Below are 24,058 nucleotides of genomic sequence, written 5' to 3'. Positions count from 1 at the left end.
CTAAGGCGAAGCGAAGACTGTTGCTTGGAATGATATCTTGTTATATTATAGTTACGTTGTAATTTTTCTTGTGAATAATAAAATTATTAGTTCTGTGATTTTGTCTGAAATGTTAACTATATAAATAAATAAAGTTATTTTCATTTCACAGTTCCAAAGACAGAAATCGTTGGAAAATCAGAACTGTACGTAAAAGCCGGGAGTACAGTCAGCCTGCGATGCGTAATTACACGCTCCCTTGAAGAACCTGCTTACATATTCTGGTACAGAGATAGCGAAAGGGTGCTCAATTACGACCGCAGCCTCATAGATATTCGTATGGAGCGTATTGGGTCAGACACAACAGTGAGTAGTTTTTATTTATCTTTTAACTACACATGACAGTAAAAGTTCGATAGCCTATAAACATCACAGATACAGAATCAAATGTACTATGCCAAAATGAGGTATTTTAAATTTGCTTAAAAATAATTAGTAATTTAAATCAATTACACATTCAGCATTACCTTTGTTGATTTATAGATACGGTCCGGGTTATTTTAAAATTATGTAATGACTTAATTTTTGATTATTAATATTTTATATGATTTTTTTTATTCTTAATGAAGAATTCTAAATTCTTTAATCTTGTGTATATGTATACATATAATTTAATTAATATTTGATGAGCGTATTAGTGATTCAAATTTATACGTATCTCTGATCGTTATTGCTTTATACTAGGGGTTACCATTTTTTTTGGTTTACGGAGCCCTTGGTGCGACAGGATTTTTCCAGTTGACTCATTTTTATTTTTTTTTCCTCAAAATTTTTTTTCGTATTCCTTTAATCCCCCTTATACATAATATAAATACATTATTTGTAATTTGAATCAAGATAATATTAAATATTAATTCATAGAAATGACATCAGGAGTGCTCCATTTTTTTTAATTGTCAGTGAAGACAACTGCATAATTAAATCATATGTACATAAGTAAGTTGTATATTATGTTGTATGGAATCAAAAGTATAACTATCCATCATTTAATATTATTCATGTGATTCAGGAAAATGTGCTGTTTTTTTAGAAATTTATTATTTTTGCGAGAATTTCGTGATTTTATATTCTAAAGTAAACAAAAAATGATTTGTAATTGTGAAAAATATATCTTTCCATTTTAGTAAAATATTGATGAGTTATCATTAAAAATCTTTTTACAGGTATAATTTCTGAAAAAAAGTATCTTTAAACGTTGTTTGTATATTAATAATAATATTTAACATGTTCTTAAGAAATTATACGTAAAAAGAGAAATAAGAAATATGACTTACCAAGATTAAAAAAAACTGCTGTTTTTATTATTTCGGTATTTTTTATAATAATATACAATATCTTTTGATTTAACAAAACTTATGTTTAGTGTAAAAATAATGAAACAAAATATTTGTTATTTTTTTTAATAATAACAATAATCTTTGATAAAGCGTATTACAAACTCAAGTATATAAGGAATGTCCTTGATTTTTACTGCCTCATACATATTACATAAATAAAAAAAAAACATTTCATATCACAGCGAAATAATACAACTCGTGTATTTTCTTCTTCATCCTACCGTTCATCTGATAATTTCCTCATCATTTCTTTTTCTTTCGTTGATAGCTCACAACGATAGCGCTCTGAGGAAATCTTTTCTCTTCGGATAAAAATTCGCTTTGCTCACTCACGCGGAAACACCGTAAAAGCCTTAAGAAAAAATACCACACACACACACATAAAGGATTATAATAATCGATTACTTCTTTCTATATTAATGGTATATTTATTTGATTACAAAAATAAAATAAAAAAAAACAAAATGATATAAAAACACAGTACTTACCACTATTTAAATCAATCTAGAAAAACTTCATTAGGTAAACCGTTTAACCCGGTTACATGTTAGTTGTACGTATGCAGTTTATAGTGGAACACGTCTTGTCTTATTCGTGCGCCGCAGTACGTAAAACATGAGTTCGTATAATATTTTATCAAATGAAGAGTTCTTCGTTGAACATTTCACTGTGGAATACATTTGTACATATCTTACAAAATGCAGCGCAAGTTTCCAAATAGTACTGTTACAATTAGATTAACTCTAACCTAACCTAACCTAGTAAAGACATCTCATAAAATTTACCACATGTTGTAGCATACGTAAAAATATACTCCACGGTGAAATGTTCAACGAAGAACTCGTCATTTGATTAAATGTTACACGTACTGCGCCGCACGAATAAGTGTCCTGCGGTGAACTATTTACGTACAAATTTCCGTATACGGGTTAACCCTCCGGTAAGACAAAATTGATTTTTTTTAATGTAAAGTAGAGTTTCAATAATAGGGTTGGTAAATTTTAATTGATAAAGATTTACCCTTAATTGCATGGTGTTGCCTTTTAGCAAAAAAACTGTGTTATTCCATATATTATTTTGTTGTATGAATCATTTTTTTTAAACTTGAAGTTCTCTGCGCCAGACAAAGTGTGCTTAAAAAATAGTTATAGTATTTTTACTCACAAATGCCACTGTTAATAATTTATAATACTATTAAACATTCAATGTGATAGATTAGTCACATAATGTACATTAAAGGGTTGCCATTATGCATTTAAGTGTTAAAATGAATATTTATTCTTAGGTTGGACAACTGACAATATACAATACGAAGCGAAAAGATTCTGGGAACTATTCGTGTACACCATCTAACTTGGACTCAGCCAGCGTCATTCTACATGTATTGAATGGTAAGTGAAAAATATACACATTCATCAGTAAATCGAGGGTTAGCAACTAGCAGCTATAATCCTATAACTTAATGCATAAATCATGAAAAAATACGATAAATTTTTTATGATGTTTTCATAGTTTTGTGTGAAAATTACACAACAGTGGTTTCACCGGGTGCGTTTAGTTAGATAATTCCAATAGGTGTCGTTTATTGTGACGTGAACGATAGTGCACTGCGCAAGCGCGGCATCGCAGGACCTTAGCAGGAGAAGACATGGGCCATGAACGAGTTTAAACGAAGGTAGAAACATGGATACCATTTCAAAGAAAATAGTTGTGGTAGGCATAGATTTACTGGATGACGTATTAAAAATTATATTTATTTTAGGTACCTAATATGAAAGTTTCAGTAGACATCGTCTTTATTGCCTTTGTTGATTTAATATAAAATTTTAGTATCTATTTTTAAAATTTAATGAAACTACATGTACATATTATTCTATGTCACCTACATTGACATTAATTGCCCCAGCAAACCAAACCAGCCCCTTAACCCCAATAACGCGTGGTCCCAATCGAGAGTATTACGGGACCCTAGTTTTGGATATAAAGCATCATTTTTTTGATAACTGTGAATATCTTAGGAGCAGTTCCCCAAAACTAAGGTTATCATGCACACTTTAAACAGTATATAATATATATTTAATGTGATAGGCGATTGGTAATGTATGATGGCCATACTATTTATGTTACTACGAATTGACGCAAGCAATGGAGCGTCAACACAGGTATTAATTGGTAACACTGGCAACCTCAGAAATTATTTTAATCGAAATTTAATGAGGTTGCCAGCAACTTGTTGTCAATGTGGACACGGCTTAATGTATCCAATTGGAATCAAACAAGAACCACCACAGTTCGCGTCAATTTCTTGTAAATTATGACGCCGTGTGTCTTAGTTCTTATAAACTCGTGAGTTGGTAACCCGGGTATTTAAAATATACTTGTTTTTAATCAATGTATTATCTAATCAAATAAGCAAATGATTGGTGCGTTGATTTAGGCGAGTATAATAGATGTCGAATTACAAATGACTCTATAGTATAGGTAGTAACATTTTAAAACGGTTGAAATACCATAAAGTGCTATTTATATCATAGTATTGCTCCTTCTTTATGATAGGCGAACAGCCAGCAGCTATGCAGCATGGCAACGCAGGCTGGAGAGTTTCGCGAAGAAACGGGATGATTCACTTCCTCTCTTTAGCTGGCCTGACATTGCTCGTTATAGCATCACATGGATCTATGTAAGTTAAAATTAAATTATAAAACTATTTTTTTATTCCACAAATAATTAACAATATTCGAGAAAGTAATATTCTTTATTAAAAATAGGTATAGGTAGGTATAATTTGAAAACACCTATTTCAAAAAATCTATTAAAAAAATACGACAAACCACGAGACTCAAACCTGCATCCACTACACTCGCATCAATGTACTTTACCATTTTTTTTTATTTTGTTAACTGTCAATTCATGGTGGAACTGCATCCAGTGTATTGTTGTTGAATTTAATAAAACGCAATTGTTTGTAGTACGTATTCCACTTTTAATCAATAAATTAGGACCGGTTTCGTCCACCTCAGAGGGACATTTTCAAATGTCCTTTTGTCCCAAAAGTTGAAAATGTCCCTCTGAGGCGGACGAAACCGGTCCTAAAAATTGCGTTTTATTAAATTAAACAACAGTACTTTACCAATTAAGCCATGTATAACATATCTTTTTTTTTTTTTTCTTTATTTGGAAGCAATTGAGCTCTTCTCTGAATGGAAGGCTATTCTGCTTTACAATGGTTTACAAAAGTATACATACATTTTTTTAACGACAGGCATAAATAGTTACATTATTAATGATACAGAATTACATTTTTATTGCACTATACACTAAACATTTACGTTACATTTTTGGAGAAATTCATGTACAATTTTCATAACTGAAATATTTGGTTTTGCCAGGAACGAACTAATCGTAAAAGGAGGGTATAACCTGCATTTTCCCAACTTATTCAATAACACTTCTCTCTCCTGGTCATAGGCATCACATTGCCAGACAATGTGGTTAAGATCTTGAGTGGGATGTCCACACTGACACTGAGGGCCATCTACCACTTTAATTTTGTACAATGATTCGTTGAGACTGTAATGCCCTGTCCTGCTTCTAGCTATTGTCACTATTACATCTCGCTTTATTTTACAATGTTTAATAAACCAAGTTTTAGGAGATCTACTATAAAAGTTTTGATAGTAGTGTGTTCCCTTTTCTTTCCCAAGATTTTCTAAATATTTACCGTTATTTTCGCTCATTGTTTGTTTAAACTGGGCTTTAAAATCTGTGTATGGAATTCTTATATTTTCTGATGGGTATTTTACAGATTTTTTTGCCAATTGATCAGCAATTAATTCCGTATAACATATCTAATAACAACGAAACTTACTGGTAGTTGTTATATTTTTGAAGCGCTTTACAAATTACGTAACGACATTAAAGTAGATTTTCACTAATCCAGTTGATGCGAATTTAAGTCCCGCTGGGCGTCGTATTAAAAAAAAATTAACATCTAGTAGCTATGTCTTATAATTGTTTATTGAATTATAATGATACCTATAACGTATTAATTTCATACTGTCGTTCAAAGCGGTAAACTATAATACAGAAGAAAAATGTCGGTTCGACCACAGACTGGACCGATTAGATATTTTGAATAAATAAATAATTTATTTTATTGTGTAAAAATGAAATTGTTCTCATTTAGCTTGACGTGAGATTAACAACGTTCTATTATATTACACACACGGTGGCCGCGCGGCTTAAGCGTTGGATTATAACGCCGTAGGTCCCAGATTCGAATCCTGCGTCTGGCAAGTACGCGTAATGTTTTTCAATTTGTGTCAGGGTATGGACCTAATAGACATCCATTTCTCGTAAAAAAACAAAAACTGTTAATACAAACCTCTACTCTATGGAGGCTCATAATTATGATGCTATTAGGATCAGACATGGTCGAAAGAAAAAAAAGTAATATTTTTAGTACACTTTGTTAAAAAAAATATAGCCTTATTTTCTTATTGGTATTGGGACCTTACGGATAACGATCAAAACCTCTGTAAGAGGGATGGCTATCAATCATTGAGAGGTATTAATTTGAGTATTTTTGATATAGTATGAAAAAAGATTTATATAAGACGAAAAAATAATATCGAAACAATATAAAAGTATAGTAGGTACATATTAAAGCGTTGTCCAATTTTGACATATCCGTGACCCACTTTTTTTCGCAGACAGGTTAGTTATAGGGAATTTTCATCTTTTGAAGATATTTTGCTTTTGTGATATTAATGATATATTAAAATCCAGTTGATTTTACCGAAATTAAAAATAGCTAAACATCGGAATTTAGAAAAAATCTTAAGAAATATAAAAAAGTGGTTGATTTTGGAACTAATTACTACCCACACTTACCAAATAACAGAAGAAACAAAATTTATCTACGAAACAATGTAAATGAGACATACCAATTTCATTGCGATTCCATTAAAATCTAGTCTAAAAAAACTAAGATTTAATTGTCTTTTAAATTTGGCATTCTTGACATACCCGCTATTTTCATCTTGTATACAAAATTAATTTTTGAAATATAAAAATGTTCTGAAATTTGTTAGCAATGACATATTTTTTTTTTTTATATAATAACCATACCCTTGCTTTTTCGTACAAGGTGGTTGGGTGGGTTAGTTGCATTGATGTGGGGCTAATTAGGTGCCTCCATTTATATCTTTAATTTTCTTTATGGCCAGGATTAAATATTTTGTGTAGTGTTCTTGTGTTATTCTATTGCTTAGTGCTTCGTGAGGCTTTTGGAGGTCAATTTCGTGATTATGTTGTCTACATCGAGTCCTGAGAGTCCATCGCTCCCTTTCTAGTATAGGGCAGTCGTTGATGACATGCCACACAGTTTGAGATGTGTTGCCGTCACATGGACAACAGTCGTCATCCCTCAATTTAAATCTTTTTAGATAAGCTCGCACCGATCCGTGGCCTGTAAGTATCTGTGTGAGTTCGTGTGATATTTTTAAGTTCCTGGCAAGAGTGATGGCACAGTTTATGTTTGGAATAAATTTCTGCGTTATTGATCCTGTGGCGGATGTTGTGTATCTGTGGTTCCATAGCTCTATGGTATCTTCGTTTAGTTTTTGTTTTGCGTAACTCAGAGGGAAGTGTGTATAGGTTAAAGGTCTTTTGTCTGTTGTGGCTTGTTTAGCGTATTTATCAGCTTCCTCGTTTTTGGCTATCCCTGTGTGACTTCTTATCCAGAAGAATCTGGGGTTTGTTCCTATCATTCGAAGCTGTGTTGACAGTGTTAAAATGTCTCTTACAAGTGGGTGTGTCGATGATGGGTTTTGGCCTTTTTATTTCTTACAAACAAAAGTAAATGACAGTTAAATGACTATATCTAATGAATATATATATAACCTATGAATATATTTATAATGTATATATATCTATCTATGGTTGTATTATCTACTTATTTTCTAGTTTATATAATATTAATTATTATTATTTTTTTATATATATTTTTTTGTATAATACATATATATTATATTAGGATTTTTTATTTTTGTAAAATATAATACTATTAGACAATGTTTATAAATTGAAAAATGGTATGTAATTAGTTTGTTTGGTTTGTAAGAACCCCTCTTCGGGTGAAGGCCTCCTCCAAAGTGTTAATCTCTGAAATAAAAAATTGTTCTGAAATTTGTTTGCAATGACATAACGTAACTATACTAAAAGAATAATTTTATTAAGCTTGATTTACACGTGCCCAAATTTATTGGCGCCAGTAAACACTAGTGCGCCAGTGCAAATAAAATACATAATTATGTTGACTATTGAATTATGGTGTAAAATATGGGTGTGCATATTGTAGAGTTGATAAAATCAGCAGTTTTCTAATAATAAGCCAGTGTTAAATATTTCAAATACAAACTGTTACTGGGTGTTAGTTGTGTTTTATGTTAGTACACATCACCTATAAATGTTGGATAATTTAGTATTATATTTCAATTTATTGTAAATTGCAGTTAGATATCGACTGTAAAAAGGAAAAAGGGCGTAATCCACACAAATCAAATTTTACAGGAGGAGCAAAAAACGTTTTTTCAATGATTTTCTGTCAAAATCAAAATAAAAAATATACACAGACTTAAAGTGCATAATGATTAATAATTTGGTGTATTATTTTCCCAATCTGACATTAATTACGTAAGTTATTAGAGAAAAACCGATAAAAATGATGGTAACATCCTTTTTCCTTACCAATTTTAAATGTCGTATTCATAAAATACAGTGGACTTACGCAGCAAATAGCCTTTTTTCACACTTATTTTTAATTAAATTCTTGGGAATGTATTTCTTTATAGTGTTTCACTAGGTGTCTATTTAATATTTTTTCATTTCCTATGGTTTAATTATATTAAGTTTAAAATTAGAACAATCATAATTTATTATTTTCAAAAAAAAGTATTTTATTAAACCATAAATGACACATAATCATTACATAATAATGATAATAGTAAATATAGCAAATATTTTATTATATTTAGATAGACATAGTATATTGATTCAAGCTAATCTTAGTTATTTACAATAATTATAACAAATGACCAATATTTGCAGATGTATTTGGTTCTTGACAATCACTTGTCACTTTGATCAGTGGCTCCTGACAACAAATTAAAACAAAACGCATTTTACTCGAGATTTATGTTATTACTATAAATAATACGGTGCATAATTATAATTTTTGTCCATTACAATGATTTTAATCGTAAATATAAGCGTACATAGGACCAAGTTCAGTTTAGAATTGTGTTTGACATGTCACATAACCTATAAACCGCACGGCGGTGTTTGAAGTAAATATAGCAAATATTTTATTAATTTTATCATCTAATATGAACAAGAAATCATTAACCAATGATTAAGACACAATATAAGTTGTAACATAATGTTTTATAACAATTTACAGAGAATTAACGATGACGCTTCACTTGTGCGGCATAACAATTTCAAGGCGTAATTTTAAGGTCTTACCATTTTTCTTTGTGTTGTTTATTCCATCCATGTTAACACCACATACTTTAAGAATATTTTAACTTCTTTCTATTGCCATTTTCACTGGATTAGTATACTTTAAATGAATTTTAATGGAGAGAGTGTCAAAAATCGTGTTGGACTGTCAAACGAGCGAGCAAAACTATTAGGTGGCTTAATCTTCATTATGGTTCATACCTGAGCCAGCCGGCCGTCAGCGTTTAGTGAAACTGCCATTATCCTCATACATTTACGGATTAAGTTGCTTACCGCCTTTTTCCTTACCACAAAAGATTGCTTAAACGACTTATAATGTCATTGACGTGGTTTGAGCCCCTTTTCCTGGACGTAAAATTCACACGCCCTTCATTTCTAAAAACTAAAAGCTAAATTTTCATAATAATTCGTCATTTGCAGCTTAAATCCTTTGGGCATACCGTGTATTGAGTTGAATACTTTGCTAATAACAAATAAAACCCACTTTGCAAAAACTGAGGCTTACGCCCCTTTTCCTTTCCACAGTCGATATTTACTATTTTGCATTCTAAAACATTGTAGAAACTTTATAAAGTTGCAAAGCAATTTATAATATCCCATTAACTAAACATACTTATTTGTAAAAGTGTAAGTTTATCAGATAAAATCCCATTGATTGGGTTGGTCATGTATCTAAATAATAATAATAAAGTAATAAAGACTTTCTAATGAAGAAGTCTAATCTAAGTAATAAAGACTTTCTAATGAAGTATTCAAATGATTTAAATGATCAAACAAAAGTTTACCAGGGCGTTAGTTTTCATTTCAATTTTACTACTCGTATACGGCATTATAATCTGATTATTTATTTGTGATATAAATTCATAAAGTCTCAAATTTTTCTCTGTCAACTATTTGGCAATTATTATAGCCGTCTTTTTGATATTTTTATCTAATAATAATTAGGAGCAATTAATGCATTTTTAAAATGAGACTGTCAAGATAGACTAAATTTACTGGCGTACTGACACTGGTCACTATGTGTGTGTAAATGAGCCATTAATAAATATTACTATTTTAATAATATTACTTATTTTATTTACAGATAAGCAGTCTACTACATCATTTTGTAAGGTTTAGTATTAATTATTACGATATAAGATAGCAAGGTGGGAAAAACGAACTGAAAATAATTGGTGAGAAGATTTTTAAGTGTTGGACTAATGTATAATGTTTGTTATGTAGGTAATTATTTCATAAATTATGTTAGGCAATAAAACCATTTTACCATAATGATTGTAAACTAACGATATTATTATTATAAACTTGTAAACATGATGTACAGATATTTTTATAAATAAACACAAATTACGACAAACGTTGTGTTGTTTTTTATTCAATTCGTATTTTGCAATTAATTATTAATGAGATAATTTCATTATTGAATACGTGTATTAATTAAGACTCTAAGTACCAAAAAGTAGTATTGCCTGTAGTTACAAAATACCGAGTCATTGCAGTAAAATTTCATGATGCAGACCTTTTGAAAAATGTGGTTTTACAGTGTGAAGCAATCACGGCAGCTTCTATAATTTTAGGTATTAAGAACTCGCAAGTGTCAACACACCATTGTCAGCCATTTTACATTGAATGAGGTTGACCACTGTAGTGCTATTTACGTCATCATAAATAAAACAGACCAACGGACTTACAACGTCGACAGGTTTAAATATTTTGCTGTATTTTTTTGATTTACTTACTTGAGGCACTTAGACAATAGTTGAAGTTATTAGCGTTAGTATGTAGAACACTTTTCTATAAAAATGTCAGTTTTTTTGTTTTTGGTACTTAGCGCCTTAATTAATACACGTATTCATATTATTAAAATAAAATGGAATAAGAAATTTGTCAAAATAATTTTAAAATGTGTATATTTGATACAACTTAGTATGCAACTTATAATCACAATTTACACCATTTAGTTATAAATTAATCGTAATCTCATTATCAACAGTCATATCTATATATAAACAGGTAGTCATATCAGATTCAAATTCAAATTCATATTTTATTTTACATATAATAAACATGGAAAATTATAAAATGAAAACGTTCACGAAATGATGATGAAGTAAGTGTTAATGTTATAATAAAAATGCAGGGTAATATGAGTAAATAAAACAATATTAAAATAATAAAAATAAAAGTACACGGAAGTAAGGTAGTAAAGTAGTGAGCTAGGTTAAAAGACCATATCTTAAAAACTTATAAAACAATGTCCAACTAAATACACCTCACGTAAGTGGAATATATCAATATCCGAAGCGATTTCATTAATCATTGTTATTGCCATCTCAATTGGCATTACTGATGGTAGATTTAGTTCTGCACTTTGAGAGAACAGACAACGGATTCCCCCGATATCTAAGATAATTATCAGAGACACACAAGCCATATGACCACTAAACATCAGTTTGCTGTCAAATGTAATGCCAAGATTCCTTACAGATGATATCCGCGAGAGAACTTTGCCATACATCGAATACTGGAAAACAATACTCGTGACTTCAAATAAACAGGTGAGTGCCGTTCAAGTACCTGAGACAGCGATTAAGTATATACATCCAAAGAGGTAATGCAGTTGCTGTTTTAGGTACTTTTGAAGTATCCAGGCGACTGGGTGACGTATTTTTATATACTTGAGAAAACTTAGTATATTAATAGTTTTATAATTGAAGACATGAGAATGAAAACAGGACAAAAACCAAAAAGTCTAAAAATGGTTTTTCGCAAAGAGAGAGTCCAATCTTTTTGGTTTTACGGTAATTTCATATTTAAAAAAAAACTCTGTTCAAAACCACTTTAACTATCATGTTTTACATTCACTTTTTGAATGATAGAATCACACGTATTTTTTAAATCAGTTTTAAGGCTCTCCCGTAAAATTCACTATTATTTGGTCTTTGTCAAGTTTTTATTCTCAGGTCTTCAATTATTATATTATTGGTTTATGTATTATACTTATACCATAATAAGCCTTGTATAATAATAATAAGAAAAAATTATTGGCCTCCAGAATGTAAAGCTTATCATCGTCAACATCAACATAGATATTCGCCCAACCCATCTGGATCTGACACGCATGGTAAAACAGACATATGATTTTTTCGATAAATGAACCACAGTTAAGTATATTATAATAATGTTGTTAATAAGTAATAATTGTTGAAATGACTATGACAGCCGAAAATTAAATTGTTTTTGGTTGATCATAAAAATGAAAATATTAACATTTCATATTTTTATATATACCTAAGTAATTATACTATATCTATAAAAAGTATGCATCGATTTTTTAATATACTAGTACTAATTTACTATAAATAACCTTATACCCGTATAAAACTTTAGATAAAAAAATGCATATAATTCTGCAAATTAATATAGATCCAAAAGATAGACGTCAAAAATTAACAAGTTAATTTGAGTGAGAGAAATATATATTATTATTGTTATTATTAGCATGCAGAATGTGGAAGTGAGAAAAAATATGGGACGTATTGTTACGAATTGATTATCTTTTCTGGTTCAAAGTCTAGTTTTGCATAATGGTCTATCTAAAACTATACACAAAAAACAAGCTAATAACTGCAACTTCATTTTGTCATCAAATATTAGTTAATATTATAAACTTAATAGTTATGTAGAAAGTATAGTAGGCATATTGTTGTATAAAAAAGTAGTATGGAATTAAAACTTTACGTAATGGGCGCCAACTTACAAAGGACATTGAAATCTTACTACCATTATTGAAAAAAATCGAAAATTGGGGTTTGGAAAAATGTTATAAAAGGAGAAGGTATATTTGAAAATGTAAAGTTTTAAGTCGGATTAATTTTAAATTATGATATTTTTACGTCAATATTTTGATATTGATTATAAACCAAGATGGGTAGTTTGAAAAACAACTCGTTAAATATTTTTTTAAATATCATTAAAAACTTCCAAATTTAATGTAACTAACAAATCTTAAAGTATTTACGATTTATACTGAATATTGTATAAAAAACAGTCGTAAATTGAGGCAAGTTTTTATGTAAATATGAAGTGACATTCTACATTTTTAGTATTCTCATACAAAACTTGGAAAAGTTCCCCGATTTATTTGTCCTGTTTTTTTGAAATTAACTATGTAGCATATTTTATGGAAAAATTGCCTTCTGCCAAAGTTTTTCCAAAGGCCAAAAAAACTGATTTTCTGAACGAGTTTTTTTTTTCTTAAAAAATATGAGTGAGAATTTACGTACATATTTTATTGCTCGACTATAACATGTTGAGCGTGTCTAAAAAGTTTCTCTGGGAAGAAAAACCGCGCTTAGATAAGAAAAAAATATTTTTTTAAATCAATTCATTTTTTTTCTTATTAGAAGTTTTGTGTTTTTGATTTATTTTTATTTTTATTTGGTACTATGTATGATTGAAATATAGATGAAAATACTAGTTTTATATATAGGTAATTTAGATAATATTAAGCTACTACCCTACAATACTAATTTAATGAATACATTTTATCGAGAAAAAAAGAGAATGTGACTAAGAAAATAAAATTAAATATATAATCCATAATAATAATTATGATGCACTGGCCATATATTATATTTGAATTTGATAATAAATGGTAAGTTCATTATAAGTGGTTCAGAAGCCACGTGAACCAAGTCCATTCTGGTTAGTTTTGAGTAAACTAGGTTCAAACGTAATATTTGAGTATTTTTGAGAAATATTCGAAGAACATTTTCAGCATTGTTATAAGCAGCTATAATTCTGTTTAAATAATATTATAATACCACAAAATATCAATTTTATTTACAAATAGCTGCCCTGAGAATTGATGTTTTTAGATTTATCACCATATTCACTCCATACACGGAATTATTATCTCCTAATAAATTAATTTAATAGGTACACAATAAATGAACATTAATGTATGTATTCCTTAAAAAAATATATGACATTACAGTTTTTTTTAACTAATATTATACAGTAATTATTATATAAAAGTAAATAACAAAACAAAAACAATATGTATATAATTTATGATGTAAGGGTCGCAGACCAAAAAAAAAGCAGGACCAGGATAGCAGCGGTGGAGTGGTGAGGTGAGTAACGAGTAGAGAGACATGCATCTAAATACAACCATTATTGAAAAACGCACTTGCAACAATTCATCACGAGTAAGTAAATTGTTTAGATAGAGATAGTAATGGTAGAGTGTTGATGTGAGATGCAAATGGAGGGACATGCGCTTACATATTATAACCGTTGTTCAATAATGCACTCGAAACAATAATTAGGTAATGAAAAAGAAAAATGATGCAATAATTTTATTTTTTGTTGTAATTTAAAGTCACCTATTTATCTCATCAAATATTAATATTATTATTGATTGGAATAAGAACAATAAGTGAATAAATCACATTCGAATAGAATCAATATATTCTATATTTATTCTGTATACCTATGTCTACTGTTTCTTTCAATATTTCATACGGGCAACGTCGTGGGTAGGGAATCCAATCCCGAGCCAAAATTCTGATCCCGGGATTTCGGGATTACAATTTGACAATCCCGTGATCCCGGGACTGGTCCCGGGATTGGCATTTTTTACATTGTTAATATAAAATTTTTATATTCACAAATAACATTGATAAAATCGGTCAAAAATAAATATAGTATAATTTATAGTATTTAAGACATTTATTGTTAATATTGCATATCTACGTTAAATCTTGGAAATACACAAGTTTAATGGAGTAAATAATATTGTAATATAAATAATAATTTGAATTTAATATGAGATTGCTGTTTCTAATAGTAAAGGCTTAATGAATGGATTAGCGAGATTTAAAATAGTAAAGCAAATAATCATGGCGTACTTGTGGCCTTTCCGCTTCATAAATCTAATAAGTCAGCCAAATATGAAACTGTCGTAAAACGTATGAGATCATAGTGGAATTACTATGTTAAAAGTGCGAAGCATTGTTTTTTCAATCTTTCTCATTTTTAATAATTTAAGTATGTGAAAAAATAAAATGAATCAGCAACTTACACATGCGTATAAATCAAACTTCATTCAAACTCAGTTTATTTCTAATGTAGTAATTTTTTATTATAAGTATTTTTTCTGTTATATTTTATATTCCATAAAAATTGATAAAAAATCAATCCCGAAATCCCGGGATTATGTTTATCAATCCCGGGATTCATAGGTATCGAAAATAGCTCGGGATTTGGGATCCCGGGATTGGAATCCCTAGTCGTGGGTGATCGCTAGTATAAATAAAATTGATGTCTTAAAATATTCAAAAAACCATCAGGAGTATAAATAATCAAAATATTTGATTGGAAATAATTCAGAATGTCATATAATATAATATAATATTAATAAGAGAGTTTTCGATAACAGGGGTTGAAATGTAATAAAAGAATAATATCAAGCTACATTATTTATATTGATCTTGTATAACTTTAGGCTGATGAATATAACATATAAGAACGTTGATATAATTCGAAGGTTGGACAAACCTTTCAAATAATATGTCATACTCTATCTCGAAGAAACAACCTATCTCACCCATAATATTATTAATTTAGACAGGGGTAAAAATGTATTTTATTTTTGTATAGTTTAATTGGTTATACAAACAAATACTATACTTATATTAGAATTAATATATATTATGTAAATCGAAGTGGAAATAGAATAATTATAACCGAGAAGCTTGATTTATAGTGAGAACAGCGCATTGCACTCTATGTGTCATACTCACAGTATCAGTCGGTCGAAGGAGTGACTAACGTCTGCAAGGCGCATTGTGAATTAATGAAATTAGTTGTCTGCTATGGTTCGAATGGATTACGATTGATGCAGTATTTCTATGTTTATACCTAATAATTACAATCGATTAGATTGGTTATCAATTAATACAATTTATATTGCTAATAACACGTATAAGTATAGGGTCTTTATATTATTATTGTTACACTCTCTTATTTATTTTTATTATATTATCGACCAGTCGCGGTAATATAATAAGTAACAGGGGCTCCAGGGTTGATTCCTAGTGGGGTCACTATATAAATAATGTTAATGCTATTTTCTCAAAGCCTGGGTATTTGCGATTGTTTCATTTATCTTAACCTATAGCTTACGGGCCGCACAACATCGTGTTTTTGCTAATTACTTTTCAAATGCAAATTAACACGTTAATTACAAAATTAATTAAAAGGGCCGGTAAGCATTGTGTTAATAATAACAATAACATGAAACATTCTACACCACTCTCATTGGGCTTCATGGTCTCTTGTAGTGGTAAAAAAAGAAGAATATAACCTCAAAGAGCCACGAAGTTACCAATGCCTTCAGTTGAGGCATGGTCTAAAAAGATCGTGGCTAAGCGATGCGCGGATTGTGCAAATGACGCGTGCCGAACGAAATATAATTTGTCATATAAATCCAACTTGCGTCCATTTAATGTCCTGTTTATTGTTCTATTAGTAACAATAATAATATATTCATTTACATGTTTTCTTTTTCAAGTAAATGGGTAACGTTTTTTAGTCATCTACATGGTTTAAGAATTAAAACCCCCGTCGCCATCACGAAATAAATTGACGTGCGCACAGCTCCACTTTCGCTCTCCGATTGCCAGCGAGTCCAAAATTTCGTCGCACCTATTGTTGAAAATTATTTGCTGTTCCACTGAAGTATGCTCCTAATCAGGTTCAAAATTACTCAATCGGATTCCAAAGTTTCACCACCACCGTGCAAATTCTACAGCAATTACACAAATATTTAATTAACCAAGCTTAAAAGTTCATGTAACAGCTTTTTTTATTTTATACGTAATAAAGAAAATGTAGCATGTCGGATCACCGGACACGAGTTTGTAGAACTGCAGGATTCTTTGTAACTTAGCTTGGGAAGCACTGATCTCTAGACTGTATTATTGAATACTTGAAAATAATTTTAAAAATTTTGTCCCAATAAAATAAATAATAATATGTATTTCAATAATATAACTGCTATGGAGGATTGGGAAGTAGGTATTTCTTTCTTTGGAAAAAAACAGTTGCTTTTTCGCACTTGCCCCCTGTGGCAATATTGTTTACGCAGTGTCAAATAAGCCAATCACATTGTCAGACCGCTTGTTTCGTCATCGTGTTAAAAGCAGGGATGTACAACTAACTGTTGAAATGCGGGTTTCAAAACAATAATAAAAAGCAAAAACATATAATATTATTTGACATAGATAAAATTTTATAAGAGATTGCTAAAAGTTGGTATATAAATAGAGATAAAATGAGAAATAGAGCAGACGGTTTAACACAATATACCATACGACAGGCCAGTTTCAAGCATTTTTTTTTATTTTTTAACATGGAACATGTTTTACTAATGATCTCCGAGCCAAAATCGTTACAAAAATTTAGTGGATTCTCGCTGCGCCGGCAAGCTATGCTCTCCCCTATCGCCCATGCCTGCCACGCTCTCCCCTCCCGCTAGCGCCTAGCCGAATATTATTTTCATTTTGCAGAGTTGCTGTGGTGCTCACCGGCCGCGGAGCATAATATTTTATTTTATTATTTTTCACTAGTTCACTTACAGCGCAACATAATATTCGTCTGTAGAAAAGTAAAATTGTTTCAATCCTTTGGATTCGGCTAATTTCACAAATAAAATTTCTTTAGAATTTGGAAAACCCAGCATTCAGAGATTCAGTAGGTAGAAAATCAGATATTTGCCAGCCAACACGCTAAAGCATGTTCCATGTTTAATATTGTTAGCCCTCAGGGTTTACGTATTTCTTTTATTTCACTATATTATTGTATGACCAAAACATGCTACGCATTTGTAGTTATTAAAGATATCAGCAACTGTTCCACTTTTGATTTATGCTGACTTAATTTTATCTCCACCATATTATATACCGTGGCGGAACGAACCTTACATGTCTTTTAATATCATGTATCCTAGAAGAAGCTTTCCAAAACCTTGGTTAGTGTGCATTAGGGTGTGCGTGATTACTATTTTGATTAGTAGTGCCGTAAATGACCGCATGACTTTTTATAACTTTCATTTTAGACCAAACCAAACCTAACTTAACCTAATCTGACCCAACTTAATCTAGCCCTAATATTCGTGTGTTATAATGATTCTTTGAAATATATGAAAATATCAAACTATAAATTAATAATTATTGGAACGAAAAACATCTGCACCGAGAGAAAGGGATATTTAATATACTTGTCTACATGGGATAAACTGTTTACGCTAAAAATATGTAAATGGTCATGCTTTTTTGAAAGCTGGCAAACTTTTAGAAAGTTGAAAAATTTTCTCTCGTAGATACCGAATTGGAATGGCCGACTGATTCAACTGAGGATAAGACCGACTTAAGAAGCTCTTACATTTCAACCGACATAATAATGAGGACACTCCTAGATGATGTGATTGGCATCCTGAATATTGCCCAATGAGCAAGTCAGAGATTTTATAAGGCCAAGCTGACAGAACTTCAATGGTCTGCGGTCAATTTGGTTGTCTTGATGCGCCACTTTATATTAGGATACAAAACAAATGAGTTTTTCTGCCCCTTGGAAAAGGAGGTCAATGGCAGTTCTTTAAGCACTAAGGTGCAAGGTTACTACATCAGTCCCCACGGAGCATTGCTTCGAGACAAGGAAGTGTGGCACTAAAATCTTTTAATTCTGACACGTTTATAGCATCATGGTAGGTGGTCGTGCACAAGCCGCGGCTGCATATACATGGCGGGTGGAGATGGGAAAACTCAAATCATTGCCCCTGCCCTGCCATGCACTCAATGCAGCGTAATACGCCAGGGTGCGTACAACAACTTTTCGACCGCGTCGGTCTACTAGAACACTTCGATTGAAATGACTACGAATAATAAAAGATAAAGATAAATTTATAAAATTCCTCTACAGACAAAAAGTATGGTCACCGTAGTTTTAAGTTGAATATGCCGTAAGCGACGATTTACTTTTGAATAATCGTTAAATTAAATGTAAATTTAGAAATGATACAGTTTGACTCATTACCTATATAAACTGACAAAATGTATAGTCAAAATTATATATATAGTCAATATGGCACGGAGAAAATGTTAACTTTTATAATTCAGCACGTGTAAGAAAAAGGTTCTTCACGTACTTTCCATCCGCCTACCTTCTGTGGAAAACGAATTTTCCGACTTTCCTCAATATAAAATGTTTCAGCACGCTTACTCAATCCGAATTGAAAAAATTCACATTGTCAAATGCCTTCGATAAGAGAAAAGCAAGGTTTCTTTTATTTCACCTACTTTTTATATCTCACGAGCAAAAAAATGAAAACATTCTCGATTTCTGCGAATCAATTTAATATGGTTTTGTAAAATATAAAGAAACGTTTTGCCTGTGTCTATTCACTTTTTTTGGAAAACTGATTTTGAATAAAGACGTTTACTTTATTTTGCGATAAAGGCTTCGCCTAAATCCGAAAATTATTTCTTGCAACGGTAATACAAATAAATACATAAAAGAGATTCTAATTAAAACAGAGTAATTTATCGAAAAAGTACACAAGAAAAAAACAACATTTTACAAAGATCGTTGAAGATTATTTGTTTGCTTATTCATCTGAAAATAAAACGCCTTTGAATGATATTTTAAGGACAGAGAAAAGAATTTAATACAATTTCAACACAATAAGAATTTTTTGTATTTATAATACTTCGCTAAGGCCTCGTAGTTAAAGCGCTGGTCTTTCACCCGGGGGCCCCGAGTTTGAACTCGGTGATGACAAAATATAAATTATGTGATTTTATCAAAGCCTGGATGTTGTGATGGTTTCTATTATAATATTACTATATACACTAATTTTTCTCTACACAATGTCATCGAGCCTTATGGGTTGTTGTATTGTTGAAAAGAATATATTATTATATTTTGTAATATCTCTATATATATAAAAATCTCGTGTCACGATGTTTGTGGTCGAACTCCTCCGAAATGGCTCGACCGATTTTTATGATTTTTTGTATGTATATTTGTTAGGTATGAGAATAGGTCAACAAGTATATTTTATACCGCTAGGTGATTAGTATATCTCTATCCAGAAAATTTTTCTTTTTATTTTTTGATAATTTTTTTTTTGTATTTTTTTTATTATTTGGCTTAAAAAATACGTATAACCCCAAATTTTTACTCTCCTACCCCCACCCTCCCATTTTTTAATCGCGATTTTATTATTTTTGTATGAACAAATTTAACCGTCGTTCGTATTTCAAACAGAACGAAAATATTTATGTTGTTGAATGACAGATAGCGCTACGTCCGAGAAGAATTCAAGAGAAGCGTCGCGTCATTTTGACATTTCATTCGGCATATCACAACGCAGTGCGTGCAAAATTTGTACGATTTATTTTAATTTATCTATTTTTATGTGCATGTATTACATTCCACAATGCCAGCAAGACGCAAGGGGGCCATTTGGGCCGTCGAACGAATAAAGCAACAAACATACAAAATAGTAGAGCAGAAAGAACAGATGAACAAATCCAACAAGATAACAAAAACGTGCGTGTAAGCATGTCGCAATTGCGTGCATCTCAATCACAAGAGGCACGAGCTGAACGAAATCAACAACGACAATTGGAACGGAGCCAAGCGCGCTGGTTCGTAGTTAATACACGCAGAGCAAATGACCGACAACACCAACAAGTACATCGAACATTTACATCCGCTTCGTTCCTTCGTCTCGCATTCGAGTACGAGCCAGATATTGAATATTCCGCTCATCCAAAAGTGCTGATTGGTGCTATGGACAAAGAATGTCCCCATTGTCATGCGCTCAAATTCAAACATGAGTCACCCGGGATGTGTTGCGCATCAGGAAAAGTGAAACTACCAGAAATTGAGATACCACCAGAACCATTGAACGGCTTGCTCATTGGCACGGTTCCAGATTCAAACCTGTTCCTGAAGTCCATTCGTACATTCAATTCATGCTTCCAAATGACTTCGTCCGGAGCAACAGAAATAGTTCACAATACTGCGGCAAATGGTCAACAATTCCATTCTACGTTCAAAATCAAAGGCCAAGTATACCACAAAGTAGGCTCATTGCTGCCAACACCAAACGAACCACATACATTTTTACAAATCTACTTCATGGGCGCGGGGCGGTGAGGACATCAATCATGTGCATGCACGTTGCGGCTACAATAGCCTCAATTCGCCTAATGCCAGGCGCATCGTCGGCGAACTGGACGCCCTGTTGAATGAGCACAATGAATTATTGAAATTCTTCAAAGCACACATGCAAAAATTGCAAAGTGACAATCACGCTATTGTCATCAATCCTGATAAAACACCAGCTGGAGAGCACGTACGTCGATTCAATGCGACTGTTGTTAACGACATTGCTGGAATCATGGTTGGCGACCGCACATCGACGCGAGAAATCGTGATTCGAAGAAGAAGCAATAATCTGGAGTTCATCGCTGACACACACCGTTCATAGGACGCTCTCCAATATCCGCTAATTTTCTGGAAGGGACAAAACGGATATTGCATAAACATTAAACAACGAGATCCTGTCACAGGTAATTCATTCACTATGAACATCATTACTCATTTTGAATTGAGAAAATGAATGGTTGATGTTTTTTTGTTTTTATCGGCGGTCATCGTCTACAGCGCTCTATTCCTCTTTCTGTCATAGATCCCATCCCCACACACTTACGATACATTCGTTATTTTTTATTTAACAACCAAAATATTCACTAGAAATAATTTATATGGCAGAACAACGTTTGCCGGGTCAGCTAGTATTATTATATATTTAAAAGCATGATTATAGTAATTGAGGATTATTAGGCTTGTATCCGAAAGTAAATCGGATTTGAATAATATGTTAAGTACACAGTGAAAAATTTAATACAATTTCAACACAATAAAATCCATTCGAAAGATATTTTTAGGATAAAAATACCTACCATACAAATTTATAAAATATGATTAATAAATTTACATACAAAATTTAAAATGATTTATTACCTGTATGAAAATTAACTGAAATATATTTTTTGAATACAATAAAAAAACATTATGTAACCTTTTCGATAGGTTCATCGTTTGCTTTATGGCAATCCATCACGTAGCGTTGGTATAAGAGAAATATTAAAATAATACCCTCATATAAGAAAGAAGCACATATCGCGTGATAATAATTGTATTCATATGTGAAAATAATAAAGTGAAATTTTAAAATAAATCAAAAAAGTCAACAAAAATTTTACTGTAGTACCATTAAATCCAAACCTGACACTGTCCAAAAAAAAAATTGAAAGACGGTAATAAATAAGGCACTAAGTGTCAAAAAATTTATATGGAAATACTAAGGGTTCAAATCTGTGGTGTACAACCCGTGGCTCTGCAGCCACTAAACGCAATATGCGAAAAAAATATTTAAATTACCAAGATTATATTATTTTCAATGAAATGTGGTAAAGTACGTTCATCAGGTAATTACAACAAAATTAACAGGTGTTATTGATGTTTAGTGTACCTAGTTGCATTTTATCTCATTATAGCTTAGTGTACGGTACAAGTAGGTAGTGATTATTTTCGTTAAATTATAATATGTCTAGATTTTAGAGTTTATTTTTGAGAGAATAATATTATCCCAGTGCTCATTGGCAAAAAGGTTTTGTATGAATGAACAATAAAAATATTGAAACTTTTAATATTTTGACGAATACATAGTTGTAATTAGTAATTGATTTTTTCGCGATGGATGAACGATGTAGTGTTCAATTAACTATTTTTATTCAACAAATAATTCACAAGATTTAAGAATCTAAAATTCTAATTATTGAATATACCTACATAATTTTGAAAACACTTATTATAACCAATAGAAAAAATCTTTTTGAAAAAAGTAAGACACCCTGCAGGAATCGAATCTGCGCCTCAAAAAAGAATCAAAAGCGCTTCAGTGAATATTAAAAGCCATTCGTTAAAATTTGTCACAATTAAGTATGACTCCTTTAGCATAGTGGTATATGTGCGTGGGCGCGATACCCGAGCTATGTATGTTCGATTCCTATAGTGACAGTGATTTTGCAAGGTTAATGTAAGGTATACGCCGACACATTACCGCTTGGTCATTTGTTATAATGGCTATTAACATCATAATGAATTTTAATTGTTATGTGTTGATACTAGTATGGCTATCGGTTATAAATTGAATAATATAATATATAAACGTATTTACATTTCCATTCACTGTAATTATTATTATTGCGGAAAATTCAGAAAATTATGGTATTATATACCAGTATAATATACTTGTTGCAGAATATGTCAAAATAATTGAGTTAATTTGTTCCAATAATTATTATTTGAAACACAACGTATAGAATGGAAGAAATTTTGCATAATATCATTTGAGTAATTATTATCCGATATTCATAATAACTTTAAATACCTTAGAAACATTTAAAAATAATTACAAGATAAAAAAAACTTTTTATATACAACGTAAAATTTTTTGTTCAATTATTATGCTCAATATGCTCAAAATTTTACTTGATATGAAGTAAATAAAAAACAAACAAACAAACAAAATATAGAATACTGAAACGTCATTTTGATTTCCATAGTAACGCACATATATATTAATAATTTAGTTGCTAGGACGACCCAATTAGCAACCAATAATTGTGGATTGGATTACGGATTTCTTCCGAAATAACTTTTTATACAAAACAGAATTAACTGAAAATGAATTCAATTCTACTAAAGTATGGCTAAAAGTATAAAAAAAATGCATTGGCATCGTGTTCTGATATATTCTAAAAGTTTAAAATGTCTAGTTAGTCGAGAAGTTAGTTAAAAATTGATTGCAAGATTTATACTGTATAAACAATCACCGGAAAAATAGGAATACGAGCTAATAAAAACGTTGTAAAATACATATTTCTACAATTCTATGTGGATCTTGACTGCCTCATAAAGAGATTTTTAAACGAGAAATTTATGTTACCTATTTTTTGTTTAATCAAGTAAGTTCACGCTCTGGGTTTTAAATATGTACAAGATGTTAATTTTGC

At 30.9% G+C, this 24,058-nt stretch overlaps 1 protein-coding gene across 1 annotated transcript in view; it reads left to right on the top strand.

The window, feature by feature from the left end:
• The window catches only part of LOC147072868 (neurotrimin-like), a 52,581-nt gene extending 42,327 nt beyond the window's left edge, over positions 1 to 10,254 (top strand). The window contains exons 6-9 of the mRNA XM_085945903.1: positions 152 to 345; positions 2,662 to 2,767; positions 3,933 to 4,056; positions 9,985 to 10,254. Of these exons, the coding sequence (XP_085802029.1) occupies positions 152 to 345; positions 2,662 to 2,767; positions 3,933 to 4,056; positions 9,985 to 9,988 (428 nt within the window). The 3' untranslated portion in view covers positions 9,989 to 10,254. The remainder of the gene's footprint in view (positions 1 to 151; positions 346 to 2,661; positions 2,768 to 3,932; positions 4,057 to 9,984) is intronic.
• Positions 10,255 to 24,058: the final 13,804 nt, after the last annotated feature.

Source organism: Rhyacophila brunnea, unplaced genomic scaffold (assembly GCF_057557595.1).
Source record: "Rhyacophila brunnea isolate RB1 unplaced genomic scaffold, BYU_Rbru_1.0 scaffold_19, whole genome shotgun sequence".
NCBI classification, from domain to species: Eukaryota; Metazoa; Arthropoda; class Insecta; order Trichoptera; family Rhyacophilidae; genus Rhyacophila; species Rhyacophila brunnea.
The sequence above is the reverse complement of the archived record's forward strand: the minus strand, read 5'-3'. Positions and strand labels throughout refer to the sequence as shown.